At 31.0% G+C, this 22,827-nt stretch overlaps 1 protein-coding gene across 1 annotated transcript in view; it reads right to left on the bottom strand.

Moving 5' to 3' along the window:
* Positions 1-771: 771 nt before the first annotated feature.
* LOC108754399 overlaps positions 772-22,827 on the bottom strand; it is a 24,225-nt gene continuing 2,169 nt past the window's right edge. The window contains exons 4-8 of the mRNA XM_018496648.1: positions 22,509-22,628; positions 22,028-22,177; positions 21,882-21,941; positions 20,943-21,075; positions 772-934 (exon numbers count right to left, since the gene is read on the bottom strand). Coding sequence (XP_018352150.1) covers positions 772-934; positions 20,943-21,075; positions 21,882-21,941; positions 22,028-22,177; positions 22,509-22,628 — 626 coding nt within the window. The remainder of the gene's footprint in view (positions 935-20,942; positions 21,076-21,881; positions 21,942-22,027; positions 22,178-22,508; positions 22,629-22,827) is intronic.

Here is a 22,827-nt window from a genome sequence, read left to right as displayed (position 1 = left end):
TATATATATATATATATCTGTAGATATATACTGAAAAATGTGTCAATTGTAGAATTAAAATAACTGTTACTATTTCTTTCCTATCCCTATTGTGAAAATTATTTTCAAATACGAAGTTTATGAGCGTTATTGCCATTATATACGCGACCTCAATTGCCAAGAAATCAATACTGGTTATTCCGAAATAAACGTAACATTTTCGCCGATTTTGAGATATGATCCCTTGCTTGCTGTTATTATTAGATGTCATCATCAATTAAAAATATAAAAAAGCCCATCAGAACCTACATCAGCTGTTTGGATGCACAGAAAACTTTTATTTTCGTGTGAATGTAACAAAACGAATAAAATAATTGTTTTGACTCTTTAATTCCTTATCAATATAAAATATAAATAGAAATTACATAAGTAACGCAAATTCCAAGATGGTGATTCCCGACAATTTAGCTCGTTCTTCTTTATCCAAATGCCAAATTAGCTATGTAATGAATAGCCAAATGATAATCAAAAATATTAACTTATACAATAATAATATAAAAACTTACATAAAATAAAACCAAAGTCATATACACTGCGTCAATAAGTAGAATCATATCGCTCATCAGATTGTTAGATTTTTTAAATATTTTTCACTGATAGATTTTTTCGAGCCTCATTTTATATAGATATCATCAGTTTTGTTGGTGATTTTGCTAAAAGCCTTTTATGTCGCATATGGAGATTGCAAGGAGATCACATCCCAGAAAACGTGATCATCCAGCGACTACAGCCTCATGCATATTCCAAACTGCATTCGTCCGTCAGCTTGGAGAGCCCACTTTTGGCACTGTTGTATTCCGACTGCCACATAACTTGCATCACGTGATTGCTTCTACGTATATACGGTGATGGTTGCTTTGGGATGGTTACTTTAGAGAATAGAATGCTATCCGAACTAAAATTACCGTTCATTAAACTTTAATAATACAATATTGTTAGTGCGAATACAATACTTGGTAATGTAAATATAATAATTGTTGCTACATTCAAAATGATTACATCGTTAAAATTATTTCGTATAGAAATTGTCTTTCTTGTTGCAACTCTTGAAGGAATAAATTACATTATTTATTTGACGTATCGCATCGATAGGAGAACAAGTGTTCAATCAATTCTAATTTTATCAAGAATACTAATCATAAACTTTAAAATATGTAAGTATATAGTTTTTAATGTTTCATTTATTGATTTAATTTTCTTTATATTTTACTAATCGTGAGATGTAATATCGTGATACATTTACTTTAGAACATCATAAATATCTGTTTAAGGATACGATATCGTAGAATAATGTTTGAACAACAAGAACATAAATCTACTGGCGATAAAAATCTTTTTCTACTTCTCTCGAAGCCATTTTCGCGGCCCTTCTACAGTTTCGGAGCTGATCGTAAATTTTTGGCCGGATGGCATTCTTTAAGGCTATGTCGGCCCTTTTTTTCGATGCCCTGAAAAATGTCGTTCGCGAACAGCGAATTTGCGGAAAACGCCGACGTCGTTGAGGAGATCAAAAAATAGCTCTCTCCCTTTATGGGCGAGATGGAAATTTCACCGTGGAACGCACACCACTTTCCTGTGAGAGACATTTTGAATTAAGAGAGATCACGCGAAAATGCATACTCGCGCAGTTATTCGGTAGATAAAATATCAATTTTGACAGTGACTATAAATCGGGAATTTTTACGCAAAATAATTGAGAGAGTATTGCTTTCAATGCAATAATACGACTTACAGTTAAATCATTCTCTTTTATTATTCTGTTCGCAATATTAACTTAAAGCTACGTAATCGTAAAATGGTGAAAATAAAAAATGCATCTCTTTAAATACGGTATGGTGTAATAAATCCCCCTCTTTATATCTCGCTGTATTGATCGTCATTACAGTCGTTTAAAATTCAAGCTATGCAACGAAAACGTATAATAGAGTAATATATCATAAGCGGTGCAACATTTTCACAAAAATATGAGAAACGCATGCTACGATGTATCCTTCTGCATAATGTAACATAACGCTATTATTGTATTTTGTCAGACGAATCGAATGGTGTAATATCAAATTTGTAATACGATATAGAGAGAGCAATTAATCGTTTTATTGTGCACGCGATCGTTTTTCAACAAGATATGTTAAGAGCCATTGATTTAAATCACTCGTATGAACGAGAAGCTGTTGCTTTTATATCACACTGTAAAATAGTGATCCTGAATAACTAAACGCGGGCGCGATTATGTCGTAGAGAATAATAATACTCAGTTAAAATATACTCGACGATTCTCTTTAAATTAACAATGTGATGCTTGCCGTTTGCACGTAGACGTAATACATACGAAAGCACGAAAGTCGGAACTTTTATGAAGCTAATACGCAGTTGCCTCGAGTTTCTAAAGTCATGCACGGGTTTATCCCTCACGTCCCGAGCATATATTTAACGCTGCAATGCTTATTTGCACTGAAAAATCGCGTAAACCAGTAAAAGCGCAGGAATGTCACAAAGCTGCACACTTCTTCGCCATTCAGCGACGTGAACGTCTGAAACATTTTCACATTTTTGAAAACATTTATTACTTGCATTTCTCTGTGACACAGATACTTTTTCAATACATCAGTTAATTCTATTAATTTCTTCGCGTATGTTTTTAATTCATGAAAGGGATCTCAAAATTTTCAAAAATAATTCGAAAATATTTTTAAACAATGAAAAGAATGGAAAAAATTGTTACACGCAGGACATAGCAAAAGTCATTTATTTAAACTTATGTCGTTAACAAAATAAAAAGATCATAGACGTTTCCGCCAAGATTTGATCATCTTTAATATGTAAAAATTCAATTCGAGGTCAATATAAAATTTGATTGTCAAGATAAACGCAAAACAACATAAAAACGCTGAGAGATTGTTAAATTCTAGTAACTTATCTTCGGTTTAATTTATTTATTTGTAATTATCAAATTTTAAATTTCGACGTTAAAATTTATGACTTATTTTTATATTGACAACTACGAATTTAACGATCTCTAGGCGTTTTTATATTATTTTGTGTTTATATTGATACCAAATTTTTTAATTTGACGTCAAATTGAATTACACATACCGAAGATGGCGAAATCTTGGACAAAACGTCTATGATCTTTTTATTTTGTTAACAAAATAAATTTAAATAAATAACTTTCGCTACATAGATCCTGCGTATGAATATTTATTCCTTTTTTTCATTGTTTATATTCATAAAGTCACGTTAAAATTATTGAATTTGAAATATTTAATTGTTTATTATTTAAAGAGAGAAAATTTCTCAGTATTGATAAATATGATTTTAGACGAGAATATTTTAGAAAATTTTGACATATATCTCAACTTAAAGAGTTATATACGCAACGAATTGTCAGAGTGAATTGTCGCCACGAGTTGCAATTGTGACAAATCTTGTGTGGCAAGAAGGACGGACTTTAAGCTATTCACATCCTCGGCTTTCACTCCAGTATAATCGCGCGAGATGTCAGAACCACGCCATGATGTACGGGCCCGAAATCGCCCAAACTTTTGCATAGTTATCGTAAATATGTGCAACTTCGTCGAGGAGTCTATCAAAGATCGCCGGTCACCTTATCCCTGTCACGTTCCGCGCGTAGATTTCACGCTTTCGCGACACCACGTCTCACAGGCCGAAAAATCGTCAGAAACGTTAACCGCATTTTCTCTACCGAAACTTACGAAATACGTTTGACCTGGATTCCGCTCGTCCATAAAGCAAGGAAACTGTGTTCCGTTTCGTCGAGATAAGTGACGGCTGAAAGAGCGCGCAGAAAATTCGTCGCGTAATCGCATGCGGAAAAGCGCAATGCGTATCGCTGTCACTTTCGAGAAATAGATTGCATATATCAATGGATGTAAATTTCAAAACTTACGCTTGAGAATTTTTTATCTTGTTCTGTTATATGTTACCCTCGTAGAAACGAATTTCAAATTCCTTTCTATGATATAAGAGGTAATAATATTTGCGCGCTTGTTTGTTATTGTACTCGAAATAGCTCTTATATTGTAATATTATTTTTAATAAAGATAATATTTTCTGACATGTGCACTTAAATAGAATTAAACGAAGATAATAGTAAAGCAATAATAATATTAATTAATAAAAAGATACTAAAATAATTTCGAACATGGTGCAATTCTCTCCGAAGGAAATAAGATTTCAATTCAATTTTAAAGTCCAAATTTGATAATCCACGTCTCATTGTGTAAATAGTACTAAAGGATCCTGCCAAATAAAAAAATCAAAGTTGAGTTCAACTCGAAAATTGAATTCAAACCTTATTTCGTTCAGAATTGTACCGTGTTATACGAAGTTTCATCATATTATCCTACATGACGACGTATAGAAAATTAATACTTCGCGATGACATATAAGTTCAAATAATATAATTTCTACAAATTCATAATTAAGATTCAATTCCTTTAGAAAATTTTTTATAATAATACTACTTTTTTGAAAAATTAGCTGAAAATAGATAAAGTTACATTATTTCGCACTGTAAAATGTTTCCCTTACAATTCTACGAAATATATAAAAAAGATTTTGCAAATTCGACGACTTGACTTTATCGTCAAGAGGGATGCAGGTGGTGTGGCGGGACTGATGTGTCTTACGGCATTTTAGTGCAACAGATGTACGGATCGAACGGAGCAAGCGTCGGACTACCAATGGGCATGACCACGCTGAAGGGCACAACCGGTACTCTGGGGCCCCTGGGGAACTACGGCTCGGGGATGGGAGTAACGGGGGCCACGACCCTGCCACGGCCGGGAAACTGGCTGCGCCCTGCGGGCCTCAGGCTCGGGCACAGCGCGGCCCGGGTCCGCCTCTACTGCCAGGCAAAGTGAGGAGCCATGGTTCCGACAGGTGAGACATTTTTCACTTTTCCAGATATTCTATATTGTGTTTTCAAACAGAAAATGCGTTGTTACATTTCCTTTTATAATTTTTTTAACTGTAGTACTACTCGGACCAGTTTTGTGCGAATAACCGCAGTATTCTCTTTCACGGTTCTATCTCCATTATAAAGAAAAGAATCACAAGTATCGCGTTATCAAAAAGAAGGAAAAATGACGGAATTATTAAAAATTTCAAAACCTCACAAAGACATTATAACTGAATTTCTATTAATGTTTAAAATACTCTTTTACTGAAGAAAATGAAAATTCTTATACATTATATATTAAAACGAAGTTTTCCAAGTATATATTGTTAAACATTTTTTTTTAATTTTTGGCAAAATATTCAACGAAGACTTGTAATTAAATTGCAACAAAATGATTCTATCGTATTATTGTGTAAAGAATATAACTTTTTTTGTACAGCAGTGAAAAAGATCGTTGTTTGAGTTTTATGTTAGGTGCCCGTAAAAATGGCTAACGCCTCGAGAAACTCGATCAGGATCGTAGACCGTTTTTATAACGTTTAGATTAGAATCGAGAGAAATTGGAGAAGGTGCGTACTTTTTGTTGCAAAAACAATACATCAGTCAATCGAAAAAGGGTCGATCCTCTTTCAATAGCATTATACACCATCGTTATTGATCGACTCTCAAAAGCCTGTGTTACTCTTTTGTCATAAATTCAAATCGCGAAAAGATCGTGTGAGAGATGAAAGAGTGATCAATATAAGACGTAGAGGTTTTCGAATTATATACGTAGATACGCTATAAATGAATTAATCGATGAATAATAATATCTAATTTAATATAATTTTTCGTATCAGGAAAATATTTTTACTTTATACAGTGTAATAAGAAAATTCATTGTATTTGAAATGAATATTCGCATAATACGGATGTTTGTATGAAACGGATGTACACATAATCTTCTTCCATTTTGCAATTATCGAGAAAAAATTTAAAGAAAATTATATTCGATTACTTTGACTTAAAAATGTATTAAGTTTCTGCAAAAAGCGCTGGAATTTGAAATTGATATTTTTCGTATAAAAATAAATAATAAATAGCAGCAATTTGATAAGATTAATATATATTTATATTTATCAAAACAATTTTATAATTTAAATAAAACATTTTGTTTATCTTAAATATATTTTATCTTAAATATTTTTTAAGAACATACTTATTCTTATTAAAATAATTGTTTTATTCAAATTTATCCAGCTATCCTAAATCGCTGCAAAACTTTGTGTGTTACTTTCTAACATAGTACAATACAAAAAAATCTATAATTTTTTTATATTTTTTCATTTTGTTAAAAAATATATGTAATATATCTTTAAACTAAAGAAATTCTCCTAACAAAACAATTATTATGTGTTCAGTTATTATAAAATGTATCAATACAGATCAACTATTAATATAATTCTGTATTGCAATGTTTTAGTAAAAATTGAAAATAGATGTTTCTTGATAAGATAGACATATGACAAAGATACATATAGATATTACAAATAAAAATTACATAACGTTAGAAAAAGCGTTATTTAATCCTTATTCGCAATATCTATAATATTTACATGCAATTAATTGATGTATACATATATATATCTTTCATTTTATTTTTCAGCGACATCTCCTCCAGCCAGAAAGACGAGTGGTTTGTGTAGGTGAGTTAAAAATTGTGGTGCATCCGACAATCACGCTATGATTCTGTCGTTCACTTCATTCTCTTTGAAATATAAGCGTAACTTGTGCTCGGTGGAACTATGAAATTTTCAATTACAAAGAGTATGACCATTACCATTGTTGCAATTACATGGTCCGCCTCGGGGTGGGCGTTCTGTTACACTCGTATATCAAAGACTTGTCGCTTTTCAAAGCGCAATTACGAGGCAATCAGGCCGCTGAATGTCAATGTTAAAAAAAAATGATATTCACAGACGCCTCGCCGTAACTTCGATATATCGACTGCTAATTATTCAACGTGATTACATGATTACGCTTTTCACGGTTATTTCGAATAATATTATTATTATGGCATAAGGATAGCTTTTGTGTATTATGAAAAGCTGAGTAAGCGCGGTACTTAAAGTAAAATATCATCGTACATGCGATATTTGCAAGAACTAAATTTTATTTTAAAACTTAAACAAGTTTCAAAACAGGCAAATTATGATATAAAGGTTATAGAATTTTAGAGATTGTTCAGAAAGTATGTGTCAGAGCGTAAAATATTGTGTATATTATAAATTATCTTTGAAAGCATAAAGTTACTGCGACTTGCTTCTGTACATTAATTAAATATATAAGTTTTAACGTAAGCAGAATTATAAGTAACTTCTGTAGAAGTTAAAGTTGTGAGAAGATAAAATAACTCTCGTATTTATATTATATAAGAAAATAATTCTCATTTTGCGTGTTTAATTTTTATCAATCTTTATGTAAAAATCCGTGCAAAATAAATATATTCAAATACTAAACGTTTAAACACATTATTAGTTTCAAAATATTTCTTTACAAAAATACACATAATATTGGATAAAATACATTGTAGTCTGCTATCACGTGTGTAATCTCTAAATTGGATTTTAAGTTTCTATACGCGCTCAGTGTAAATATAACAATGTGTAAATATCACAATCCTGCTACAATTTTTAAGAGAACTAAATAAATATGACGAAGGAACTTGATGTATCGCGATATGATACATTAAATTTCCATTTCACTATTAATTACATTTAACCGTTTAATTCTTTGTGCCTTTGTACTTTCAATTGCACAAAAAAGTTCAGAATAAATTAAATCAATATCAACTATCAATGATGTCGACGAAAGCGGCTATAAATCAAACAACATGCATAATCGATTCGCTTTTGTGTCGACAGAGGCAGGCCTGGACCAGAGCCCGCAGGGTGAATCGGAGCGGTGGTGCCCTCACCGCCCCTGGGGGACGGGGCGACGCCAGACGTCGAATCGTCTTCTGCTGATATCGGTCGCGTGCTATCGGCGAACATCGAGCCACAAGTAACGCAGACGCAATTCCCAACCACCTTCTGACCTCCCTTAAGTACCATGGAACCGCACCGGAAGTACGACCGATACGGTCAAGAGGAACGGAAAAATTCAATTTCGACACGAAGAACAATTGTGTAAATTCTTTTTATCCTTTCGTTTTACGGAAGTCTATATGTTCTCTCAGAAGAAATTTCGTCATAGAATAGACGCGGAGTATTCTTGAACGATGAGGGTTGGATCAGGCATTACATAACGTAGATAAATAAAGGAAAATAACGAAAATAAACGAGAAAGGCAAGAGAGAGCAGGATCGATATTCCGAGTCGACATTCGCGGATTTGTTTGCATCGCTAATCAAGCTATTAATGAAGTAAACAGATTTTGCGAACAGATGATCGAACGAATGCTGTTTTCGAAATTCCCTCGGGTGGATATAGGTATACAAATTGTTTACAAGGGGGAGGGAGAAACGGGATATCGTCGACGTAATGCGAGGCGCGAACACGCGGTCCGAGAGATTATTGGACAAAAATTAATTACAAACAGTGTGAGTGGGTGTCGCGTGTGCGTACGTAACGCGTGCGTATGTGTGCGAGCGTGTGCGAGTGTGAATAGAATGGGAGTAATAAATACACGCACATATAGTAAAAGGGAGGAAAAACGGGAGCTTCGATCTCGTGGTGCACGTGTGCGCAATGAGTTTTCGTTACATAGCCTAGTCACGTAAGTCAGGTGTTTCTCGGTGTGTATTCTGTGAAGCAGTAGAGAGAGAAGAACGCCGTTTTAATCGTACGGATCGCATCCGCCGTTCACGGTAACGATTTTCGCGGAAGTCTTTACAAACTCGGCAACTTGTACCGCTTATTGCAATTGATAATTGCATCGCGTGATTATGTTAATTATATCAATATAAATTATCAGAGGCAATACATTGGGTGGGCAAGAAAGTGATTGCGTTTTTTTTTAGCTCAAAGTTGTATATACAATATCTTCGTCAATAATGAATGAAATTCAAATGAATGAAATTTAAAAAAAGGGTTTTAAAGCTTGAAATCTCTACTTTTAAAAGCTTATCACATTTTTTAAGTTTATATGAGTTGGTAATTTTTACATACCAAAAACTACGAGCTGAAAAAGACGAAAAATTTTCTTCTCACTTTGTGGATTTGTATCGTGTCCAAAACGAATTTGAGAAAATTTTCGATTATCTATCGTAAAAGCTTGATACTTTCCCTACAAAATCGTTTTTTTTAAATATTCCTACGATTTTTGGTTACTGAGTTATCGCGGATTAAATAAAAGAATTATTTTGACTTTAATTGCTCATAACTTCATTAAAAATTGTCGTATCGTAATTTAAAAAAGAGATTTTTAAAGCTGAAACTTTACTCTATCAAGATATATTTATATTGGTTGGTAAGAAAGTAATTGCGGTTTTTATTGATAGATGTCTTTTAAAAAAACGCAATTACTTTCTTGCCAACCCAATATATCAAAGATGGCCAATCTTTTTGTCTAGCGTGCTATTTTGTGAATTTAAAATCTTTGATGTGTCATTCTGCTACAGAATTAATATTTACAGGACAGAAAAGTTACTATATAATACTGGAACAGTATTATATTTTGAGACAAAGAATATACAATGAAATAATGAATTGTAACAAACCTTATTCAAGAAAAAGATAACTGTAAGATTTTTAAAATAAATCCCTCTAAAGATAAGCAAAAAAGACCGTAATCTTACTTATACATTCTTCTCTAGTATTGAAAGCAAAAAGATTTTTTTTCTGTTTAACAAGGTTTATTTCTTCTCCTGCGTTCTGTTTTACATTCATTTTGAAGTAAATAGTAATTTAGTTCGGAAACGAACGAAACGAACGCAGCCAGAAAGTGCAAGTATAAAAAAGATTTTAATGGAATACGATTGCTACTTTACTGTGATATTTTTGGTTCCTTAAATTTTTCTCTAACATGTGTTTTTTTAACCGAGCAGCTACTAAAAATATCTTCGCGTGCCATTAATGGATTGGTCATCCTTGACATATATCGTATTCACAGTATTCATAGTACATCTCTATAAATGTATCAATAAAGATAAAAAAAAATATAACAAAACACACATCGAGTATTAAACTGCCAAGCCGACTATGATGGCGAAAGTACGAACAGATTTATAGGATTTTTTAAAGAAAAATTGTATTAAATTACAGTATCTACAATTTATAATATTTGTATGCACTTTTTAGTGGTTATATAAAACATTGTAATTTTCCTTCTAAATTGAAATACGTACAAGCGCGATTCAAAAAAAGAAACGTCGAGGGAAAAAGATTTTTCCCGAAATTACTGCATGGAAAATCGTTACCGTGAAATCATTATGTACACGCACGCGTGTATCTGACGCAAAAGTGCTTGAAATGCATATTAGTGCATGTGTATTGGCCGACAAAGCTATAATAAGAAATTGCAATTTATTTTGTTCTTAAGAAAAAACTTATTCATGAATAAAATTTGCTTTCATCATCTGTTTTTTTTTCATCTGACAATTCACAGCCAAACAGGATTGGCGGAATTCCACTTTTTTTTTTTATAAAATCCATGCTAGTGGTAAAAACCGATATTTTCCGGAAAAAAAAACGGGCAAAAAACTGGCCTTTTTTTTTACTAAAAGCAAAAAATAAATGGAAAATTTTGTTATCGGTATTCTAATTCAGTATTGTATCACTATTCTAGTTTAGCGCCAATTGAGAGAATGTTTTCCAATTTAAGCTTTATTAAAAATGAAATCCGTAATAGATTAGGAATCAGCTTAACAAATGGAACTAGTTTTTTGTCACAACATATTGAATGGTAAACCAGATGACGAATCAGATCGTCTATATTGATACAAATTCTATATTTCTCTGAAGCTAAAAATTATTAAATTTAACATTTATATTATCTTCAAAGTTATCTTGTTTTAAAAATGTATTTTACATATAAAAAATATCTTTTTGCATAAAGTACATAAATATTACTCTAAAATTACATATTAATCATTTTTATGGTTTTGCTTAATTTATTCCATTGGATAAAGTCCGATATTAGTAAAATCCGAAATTTGCCATGATTTTTCCATCCATTGGATTTTTCCAGCCAACTTTGCAGTCAAATCTACTGATTAGCTTCTTATTTTTTGGATATGCATATTACATATACATAACTTCTTGCGTTCTCTCAAATAATGAAAAGAAACTTTTTAATTAAAGAGCAAATAGGTATATATATCATATATTTCAATGAATAAATCTACAAATGAGTTCGGAGAACTTTTTTTTCAACCGTTATTTTATTCGCTCTAATAAAAGATTGTGCTAAAAAGCACTTCGGAACTGGCGCTTGCAATTTCTTTGGATATCATAAATCAAGAGATTCTTTCTTCAGCGACTATATACTAGTACCTCGTGTAGCTTTCTACGGGGACAATCACTTTCCTCCTCCGCTTCTGAGTCGGCGAAGCGGGAGCACAAAGCGAGCGGATACTTCGCGAGCGTGTACTTGTAATATACTTGTATCTACCATTAGCCGTTCAGCTTTGTGCCGTTTCCATAGATTACGAATGCGAAAAAGGAAAAGCATATACATATGTAGAAGTTATAATGATGAGAGCGGAGTGAAGAGGTAAAAGAGAAGTAAGAGAATTTATCATTAACATATAAAAATTTTAATTTCGCGACTTTAGCTCATAACTCACGTCACAGTGAATGAAATTATCGGTTGATAATTTACGTTTATCACGCTCGAATATACATAAATTGAATGAAACTTTGATCGACAAATGATAATAAGATCTTGAACCTTCACGTTGAAGCAGAAAATTATTTTTGGTTATAATTATTAAAAACTAAGTAATTATAGTAATATGATAATTATATACTCCAATTAAAAATTATTTGTAGAATATCTCAAAAAGCTTTACTTTGCAAAATAAGGTACAAATTTATTATATCTATTGCATGTTTATCATTTCTCCATTCGAGTTTGATTATACTATATCGATCTCTCTCTGTAATAACCAATAATAACGATCTGCGTGCGATCTTTGCAAGGAAGAAATTAGGTAACTCGCCAGTACTATTTCATACTTTGACGAACATATTCAGAACACGTCGCCGATTTTACGTGCATGGCGAAATATCGAAAATATCTTCATTTTTACTGAATCATCAAATAGCCTTCGTATAGCTTTTGCGAATCTCGCGTGACATAATATTTGATCGGTATACATACGAGTATCAACGCCGCCACGATTGAGACATTTACGAATCGAGCCGACAGACTATAAATCAGAAGAGTGCGATTGATCAACGTTCTTTGTTAACAAAATCATTTTTTAGATTACAATACTTATTTTTTCGACATGTTTGTCCTCTTCAGCTCAGGCCAAATGCTATTATCATTCATAATTAGTTCATTATTATACAATTTTGAAATTAATTTATCGGATAATAAAATAAAATCAACATGAACAAATGATGTTTATAAGTAACGTTAGCAAGTAAATAACAAATTAATCTCAGATGTAAAATTTTTTAATAAAGCTTGATAACACTTCTGTGGCAACTGAGCTGAAATGGATTCACGGAAAGTTTGTTTGAAGATGAAAAGTAGAAAAGTGTGCCTGGATTATGCGGAGTTGATTTAAATGATATAAACTAGAGAAAATGAGCCAATGGCGATAGTATATGTGCGAAAGGAAAAATAAGGAGAGGAGAGAAAGAGAGAGAGAGAGAGAGAGAGAGAGAGAATGCGAAAAGCAGAAAAGGGTTCTCACACGATTAATATTACTGAAGATGCATACTTACATTGAGCATATTATTTTTTTCTTACAGTTATAATCAACAATAGCTATAATTAATGACATCTGTATTAAAATACTGATAGTGATAACAATGGAATTTCAAAGATTAATTTTTCGAAATCGTGTGAGTTCCATAAATGCGAATAGACAGATTTCGCTGTCCTTTGTGATTCGAAGATCACGATTAGGATAAGCGAGTAGGTAAGAAATTCCGATTGTCGGATTCGGACACACGTAAGCTAGCTAAACTGCCATGATCAGGACAGTGAAAGAGGAAATGTACGAGATATTAGTGAAAATTTAAGTCTGAGAAAGAGTATCTTATACAATTAGAGTCTTAATTTGACAACTCACAGTGAACTGTTAGATACTCGTGAATATAATTAGCGACAATTAATCTGTAGCATATCTATTTAAAAGACTTTAGGAAATTTTCGGAGGTATATTTTAATTTTTTTAATATGTTTATAAAATAGCCGGAGAATTTTATTAACATTTTTTAATCTCTTCCATTAGTCGTTTTAATTACGATGAGATCAATGGAAGAGTGTTTTACAATGAAAAAAAAAAAATAACAAGAATTTTTAACACGTATGTTAGTAAGAATTTAATAAGAATAATATATTTCTTCGCGGAGAAATCGTAAATGCGCGTTATCAAGTTATTAAATTCGATGCAATAGTGCAGAAGAGATTGGCGTGAATACCTATATGTCAAAGTGTCTCGTCCAGCAAATATACATGTGCCGATTAATGTAATATATTTCCAATGCTGCATTGAAAGCATTGTTCGATAGAAATATATGCAAGAAATAAAAAGAATAACCGAATCTAACTCTATTGTCAATAATCAAAATATTTAAAATCTCTGTCCAGTGAACTTACCTTTTTATTTCTTGTCTAATATTTCTTGGAATAAGCATCTCAATTAAAAATAATTGTTCTGGGATTATCAGAAAAAAATTTCAGAATGTATTTTAATTTGAAATGATCAAGCCGCGATGATAAACGTCAATTGTGCAAAAGGCAAATAATTTTATATTTATATGCATATCAAATTAAAATACCATATCGCATTCTGCATATCACAGTAATTGACACATAAATTCTTTAATTTTATTAATCATAATTAAACAACTAATTTTTAGAACAATCCACATGACACAATGGTAAAACTCTGATTCGGCGTAACCGATCTGTTAAGAGAAAGAGAGAGAAAGAAAAGCGCATTTATACCGTGTGTACTTTCAAAATCAATGTACGTATACCTGATATAAAGGCAAAGACTAAAGAAATAAGCTAAAAGTGGAACAATTTTGGGAATGTCCAGAATGTCTCGTCTTCTAACGATTTAGAAAATACGAGAGAAATCTAGTAGTGAAATTTCACGTAAAAAATGTATAGGATAAAATGATTATAATAATATATGTAACTTGTTGCATAACGTCGTGCGATATTCCGTAAAACATTCCACGAAAAGGTGTAGATCTTTAATAAATATACACATTTCTACTAGTGCAGGGTGAAAGAGCCTATAATTATAATGCAGATGCAGATACCGATTGTTTTTTTAATTTATAATACACCGCGAATAATTAAAAATACTTTACTTTGTCTGTTTTTAATCATGATTTTTAACTAAAGACTTGTGAAAATTCCGCATTAAAATTTCTTTATATTGAATAAATTTTTATGGCATATATTCCCCGATAATTTTTCGTTTTTACTAGATTTTCGAGCTCGTTATAGCGCAAAGATTTATTAATTAAAAATTCATAAAATGGGAATAGAATGTCGCAACGCGCTTGTATTTCTTGAAAGTTTAGAAAAAAACTTAGATAAATCTATACAATATAGACAGATGTTGAAAAGGCAGAAGGATTAACGAATGAACTTATATTGAGCGTATGGTGTGATTGTGCCCTTAGAAATTAGCGATAATAATAGTGATAATACGAGATAAAATAACAAGAAACAGGATAAGAATTCCTCTATAGAATCAGGCGATGCATTATATTCTATTTAATTAATGTTTTCATAATACTAATTATTTCTATTATTTTAATAAGATAAGCTACTGGATCATAATGTATGTATGTGTATTTGAAAGAAACACAGAATGTCCTAATGATAAAAAATAATGAGTAAAGTATGTGACTAACATATTTTTACAAATTTGATATTATATGTCAAATTTATAAAAAAAATAATAGAAGTTATTTATTTATAAAGTTTATTTAATATTTGATTAAATTTGTAATTCTTCGAATTAATCGAGATTAGAGCAAACAATGTTCAATACACATTTGCTAAATAAAAGATGCAGAAATACACACGTGTAAAATGAGGATAAAAACGGTCTCTGCCAATTGCCACTTGGTAAAGAAGAGATCTATCCCATAGAAGTTTGTGAAAGCCGGTTTTACACGTTGTATCTCTACAATTCATGTCAAGAAATACATGAGTATCATTATCTTTGTTGGACGATTAATAATACTACAAACTATTTTGTCTATGTAGTTACATACGGTAATTTTAAAGTTAACTAGTTTACTTTACGTCACATCTTATGAGATTTTAGACGAGAAGTTGGTTTACGCATCGCCAGATTTTTTCGAAACAAATAATTCGATTCCACTCTTCAATAAAATCTTTCGAATGTTAGATATTTTATGTGAATATCTAAATCGATAATCGAAACGATCGAATTGTCGCGAGTCACGCGTGGTAAAATCCGGATGAAACAAAAAAGTTTTAGCAATGTGAGTAGTTAATACGAGGGGAGTATTTTCACAGGTATGGTAACATTTATGACCTAAAGCGAAAAAAAAAAAGATATAAGCGGACAATAATAAACCATTTTGGACACGATTTATCTCAGTAACCACCTGCAAGATAATCGAGCTATCATAACGAACAGAATTCATTCAATCATTCACCGCGATCGCCATCGAGAATATGGAAATACTCCCAACAAAAAAGTCTTCTTCAGCATAGCACTCCTAAATTCTTTGCTGCAATAACATATTAAGAGAACGTCGACTCTAAATAAAATTACAACCCTCTCGATTGAATCTTTAATCGCGAACTAAATATTACGTTAGGCAACAAGCCGTAGGTTAAGCTTTTATTATTTTTATATTAATTAAGTAATAATTATTCTCAATTCACTGTAAATTTTAACAAAGGAAAAACATAAAAAATGTTCACGAAAATGATGATTTCTTAACATAGAAGATCTGAGCACTAAATGTAGCTAAAGATAACTTTAACAATACACATTGTTGCTAAACATTTTACTTGATAATATGCCTGATGTAATTTAAACTTAAATAATAGTATTATCGTATCAAACAATTCATTAACAGAAAATCTCAGTTTCATTTAGAAAAAGCTGCTATTGAACATATATCGTTCGTTATTAATCATTAGTTGATCATAGTATTGTCATCTCAGAGAACATCGACCATCGTAGAGATCATCGTACATGTAATACGATATCATAGTGTTCGTACTTATAACAGGACGTTCCACTCTCGGAATTGATCAAACGCCAGATTGATAGGAAAATAAAAAAATCGCTTATGGGATATTTATTAGCAAAAATAACAAAAATGAAGCTATTAAATAATCTCTAGCATAGCTCACAACAGCATATAATTAGCTTGAACGAAAATTGAAAAATTTACATGTAGAATAGATGTTACAAATTTGATAACGCGATTTCTATTTACGAGTAATTGTTGTAACGCGTTGGTCACACTCTATCGTTTTGCGATATTTTATTTCTACAAAAAATATCTACTTCGGAGGAAAGGAATAACTTTTCATAAATATATTCACTAGATGCAAAGAAAATAAAAAAAAAAAGTTATAATCAAGCTCGCATTGGCAATTTCGAGAGTACGGAACACGACGTAACAATAAGTAATGGGAAACAATACAATAATTTTTCATACTGTTTTTACTTTTTACTACTATGATTACGTATCTGTGTAATCTTATTCTTATCGAATATTGTATATTTAGCCGCGATGCGTATCGAGTGCATTCTTCGACGCATTTTTAAAAATGCGCAAAAACTGTCCTCCGCAGAATTCACAGTCAAGAAAATATTACTTTAATGACAAGATTTATCGAGAAATTTACAAATAACTACATAAAAAATTCTACAACTTTGCGCGACTAAAGTAATGTTTACAACGAGATTTTAAGGCATAAAGTTTAAACTTAAAACCTAAAGCCATCAAAAACTAATCAATCACAGTCGAATATGACGAGAATAATCGACTATAAATGGTTAACTTCTTACGGTTTAAATTTTAAATTTTACGCCTCAAAATTTTATTACAGACACTTTAGAATTTGTTAAGGAGTTCGATAAATTATGGAGATAGGAATCTAAAAATCTAAAGAGATCCGAGATAGGGTCCAAGAATTCCAGAATGTGACGATTCGTAATCTCAGAATCTAGGAAAAAACTCCTTTCAGACATTCAAGAATCAAAGAAAGGACAGAATTTCTCAGCCAAGTCTATCTATCCGAATGATATCGACACAAAATACGATTTATATTTTTATACTTTTGCTCCGAAAACTTTTGAAATGTTTATTGTTAAACTTTTATCTCCTAATCGAGTAAAACAGACTCACTGTGAACTCTGTAGAGCCTATCTTTTGCAGGAATCTGTACACGCGTACCGACGTTACATCTTATGCTCTCTAGTTTGTATCTGTAGCATTTGCCGAGGATTCTCGATTATAATATTAGTACGAAATAAATAAGATCGCGTGTACTGGTGTGCATATGTTTCGTGTGCTTGTACGTATGCGACTCGAGAGAGAAAGGGAGAGAGAGAAAGAAGAAGAGAAAGAGCGATGGCTCGCGTGTGTATTTATCTCAAGAGCGGTTCGCAATCGGCGTGTAACACAAGAGAGAAATATTATTTCCTGATTCTACAAAAAGAAACGGCGATAAGCGAAGCTTTTGCGCGGATTTCATGACAGTTTTACGAGATCCCGAATCAGATGCGAATAAGAAGAACTCCAATAGAGAATATTTCATTCCATATTATGTGTTAATATGCTTTCATTGCAAATCGTTTCATAAGCTAGATTTCGATACTTCTGATAAGAAGCGTACAATTGAAGGAAACGAATAATTGCGCTATGATTTCTGCGTATTTCACTTTCGAGAATTATGCAGCATAAAGTTATAGTTACGAAGGAAAAATTCTTAAAGTACAAATCTGCAGGTACACCGAATTGCTTTTATTTTATCACTCTTTAACGACAATCTTATCTTTTCTTATTTATTTATTGCCGCACAGGAGCTTTAAAAACAATCGGAAGATTTAATAAATTTCTCTATAAAATTACAATTTTATAAATTCTCATTGCCTAATTTAATTCTTTCGTCTGAACATTTATTGATCTTAATTTTCGTAAATCATGAGATCTCGTATAATAAAATGCAATAAAAATAATTCTTAAGTCGGCATTACGATAAATATACAAGAGCTTATCGCAGCGTACAGAATAAATGCGCGATATCGTCAAGCTTGTTAAACGATATCGTAAAAGTTATTTAACAAATCTTCTATTTGATATTGCACAAAATGACACGGTGTCATGCCAGCGCTCTTATGCAGATCGCCGTCAATTAAGCAAGAGATCGACGAGAAATGCCGAAAGAGAAGAATGCGACCATCGCATATAAATATATTAGTTTAAGTACGTGCGTTACTGTTATTTACTTGCCATATCAAGATATTTACTTACCATATCCGCGCATATCACGTGTGTAATAATAAATGAAGCAGGATAAAAATCATAGACTGCATTGGACTAGCATCACAAATTCATATACCTACACACTTTCATACAGTTTTTAACATCCGCGAGAATATTACTGATCGATTTTACAATTGTGCATCGTTCGAGAAAGACGAACGAGTAATGCTCGTCCACATATTCGACCGTCCGCTGCCAGCAGGACGTGTCTACACATTGCCAACGGTTTTTCAACGATATTGTACAAGTGCTTGAAACGCTTTTTTTTTACTCGCGAATTTCCATTTTTCCAATTCTCTATACTTCGATTTAAAAAGTTCTGCGAATAACATTTATTCAAATTCTGTAAATACCTCTCGAAACTCAAAATCTGTTATTCTTACTATTTTAATCATGAATGTGCCATTGTGACAGTTTAATCAGAATTATGTATGTCAATATTAGTTCTGGTATTTAAAAAAAAGAAATAAAATTGAAGTGTGTTACATGGCACAGAGCATATTTTTATATATAAAGCGGCGTCTACAATGAGATTTTAAGGCATAACTTAAGTTTTAAGCTTTAAGCCATAAGAAATCGAACATAGTCGATCGTTCTCCTTACATTTGACTGTGATTGGTCAATTTTTTACAACTTAAGTCTTAAAGCTTAACGCCTTAAAAAATCTCATTGTAGACGTTACTTTAAACAGATGAATTTATGTTGCACAATAAGAATCTTTCTCACTCGGTAAACCTATAATCTATTCTATAAAAAGTAAAATTAGTAACATCTTGATTAAAATATACAAAAAAATTATATAATATTTAACTATAATTCTTTTATAATTATAAAAATTATTTTATACATTTATAATTGTAAGAAATTTGGGGGAAGTACGCACAAGAGAAGCTCAGGGCTGTGTGGCTCGGATGAAAGAACAGAAATCTATCAATATAGAAAAGATCCAGGCCTTGGTTTGAGTCTCCGAGCGCTCTGATATTTTTCTCGCTTATTTCTTACATAATTTTTTAAAATTGAAATGACTCCCAAAAATAAGACATTTATCGAATAAAACCGATGACTCAAATTAGATTTTAATATATATCTTGAGCAATGCACAAGTATTAATTAATGAGAATTTAATTAATTCACGTTTGAATTATGTCTATGCTTTATTATGCAAAATTAAACAAAAGGCTGTGTAAAGCTGTGTAAAGCATTTTGCAATAAACTATTCGAAAAAGCATTGGATAAAAAATTTCAGATTTTATCGTTTAGTGAAGATTTCTTTAAAAAAATATATTTAATTTTGCGGAGAATATGTGAAATATGGAAATTCGCAATAAGCACAACAATACGAATTAACTTTTGCGACGAAGCGACAGATAGACCGTTCGAAAATCGCGCGATCGCGATCGAAATGCGTCTTGACAGATGGACTCGATAGAGATAGCAAATTATTGTATACCGATTAGAAATAGTGTAAACGGACGCGTTCCATCGATTGATCGCGCGATCGATCGGTTGGACAATGATCATGAGCAAACAACGGGGAACTTCGAACCGCTTGGTATAAAGTAATTCAGTGCTTAAAAAGCCGAAAGAGAGGAACACTAATTATATCTCCGTAAATATCCTATAATATATTCAAAACAAAAAAAAAAGATAACCAAAGCATTGTAACCTTCTAGAGGCAAAGAAGAAATAGCGAAGTACCTAATCTTGTATAATTTAGTTCGACCACTGATTTGTCCGTGTGTGTTCGTTACTGAAATATATGTTTCTTTAGTAAAAAAATTTTGGAAAATTTACTCATGTATTTTATTAATAATTTCCTTCTATTCACACACATAGTCCCTCATTCCTCTTTCTTATTATGCAAATATATGTAAAAGCGAATAATAAGTTGCATCAAATTTATTATTTATACATTAAATTCAAATTTCAATAAGTGAGAAGATATTAAAAAAAAATTATTTAGCTATAATAAGATTTTACCATTTTAATCTTTTCTATATAAATATATATATATTCACCAGCACCTATATTTTCAACGATGTGAAGGCACAACTCTGAAGATACAACTTATAATAGAACTTGTAATGTCGCCATACAGTTTCTTTTAATAAATAGATATTTTATTACATTAATTGAGCAATGGATATTAATAATTAATAAGTAATATATCTATTCTTATAAATATAAATTTTTATTACAATTTAAGGTTTTTATAAATCTTTAAGTTGTATAATAAGGTTTTGCATCTTATAGCAAAAATAATAATCTAATACATTATAATATCTTTCATAACGCTTAAGAAAAAGAAATCTTATTACCATTGTCTGATATACATACAAGTTAGTACAGGTGGTACTTCGCAAGTGCAATCAATACTCTCGACCATATATTCTGGAGATGGCTGTAGTCTGTCTCCAATTTGCATTAGCAAATTACCAAATATGCACATATCTGAAAAAAAGAATATCAAATGAGTAATCATAATATATTTTCTTAGAATATAATAAATATTAATAGTACATCAATTATTTTATATAATACACTTTTCTGTATTCAGTAAATTGGATGCGCAATGAAGTGAGTCGTATTTCGTAATTAATACCATTTTATAGGATTATAATATTAATATGTTACAGAAATTGATTTTGAGCAGTGCTCGTTATTCATATGCAATGTTTGTCGCAATTACCTCCTATTTGACGCGATTCACAATACGATTATGTAATTAGTATCGTTTGACCGTTCAAATATGTGCCAATATCTCATTTTATATACCTTACATATTCATCATATGATTACCGAATGCAATCTATCATAAAGTAATAAATTTTTTTCTTAATATCGCGATCTATAAAATTAATGAAAATATTAATAATTAATGAATTTAAACAAATTAACAAGAAATTAACTTCTTCAGCTTTGTTAAAGCACGCTAGTATTAATTTTATTTTTTATACTACATAGATAATGCTCCAATTTTCCAAGTACTTTAGAATTCAAATTGAATATCGATTCGAGTAATTACTTATTAAAAGAATGTAATATAAATTGATAATAAAGAAAATATTGTTTACATTTTAAAAGAATAATTGAAATGTATATAACCAATTGTACATATCACTTCAATGCCATACAAATATATGTATATATTCTAAATTTCTTAACAAATATAACAGAAATAATTTTTTTATCAATGTAATATTCCACAAATGCATAGGATATTATAAAATTAATTTAAAAATAAATATGAAACATACTAATATAGTCATTCATTATAAAAGGTAATCGGTTAGAAATGACAATGTCGCCAGGAGTATCTGAAAAATTTAACAAAATTATGGGAATAATGTCAGTTATGGGAATCAGTGATGAAATGTGTACAGCATTCAAATTACAAACTTACGACATAACATCGCCACATAACACATGTTCTTTTCTATGTAATCATTGAAAACTGGAGCACAATTTTGACGAAAGTAATCATTGTGACTGAATGCAGGGTGAAGACACGGAGAATGATTAAGCTTGATACAAAAAGGTGGAACATTTTCACCTAAAATTAGAAAATTCCCAATTCTAATAGGTATTATGTATATTATATCTTTGGGAATTATATAATTTAATTGTTCAGTATCATTTTTTATCATTTTGTTACTTATCTGTTACATGAGTACGAAAATATCGCGTAAAAATTAATATATAACAAAACATATATTTTTTCAATCGAAATATCTAATATTAAGGATCGATAACAAGTAAATATATTTTTATTAAGAAAATTCTAGCGTATGAAGTAAAGCAAATTTCTATAGAGACACAATGGCACTGAAATGTTAAAAGTAATGTAAATTTATTATATAATAATAAATTAATATTATTATTACCTTTGTATCCTGGTAGGCAATTGCAAATCAAATCGGGTTCTTCATCCACAGTGAAAGATTCACCATCCATATATGCATGACCGTTTACACGACAAATAGGTATGTTATTCATTCTTACAGCTAAAACATTTAAGAAGCATTACTTTACGATTATACTTTCTATAGTTTTATTTAATTCATGTGTATATTTATATGACTGACCGGTTCACTAACTTAAATAAAATTTTTATAACAATAATAAATATATAATTATGTTATAAGTTAATTATATAAATACAAAAAGTATAATATTTGTACAAAAAAAATATTTTTAAAAAAA

Source organism: Trachymyrmex septentrionalis, unplaced genomic scaffold, assembly GCF_001594115.1.
Source record: "Trachymyrmex septentrionalis isolate Tsep2-gDNA-1 unplaced genomic scaffold, Tsep1.0 scaffold8, whole genome shotgun sequence".
Lineage (NCBI taxonomy): Eukaryota > Metazoa > Arthropoda > Insecta > Hymenoptera > Formicidae > Trachymyrmex > Trachymyrmex septentrionalis.
Note: the sequence above shows the minus strand (reverse complement) of the source record. Positions and strands in the feature narration are given on the sequence as shown.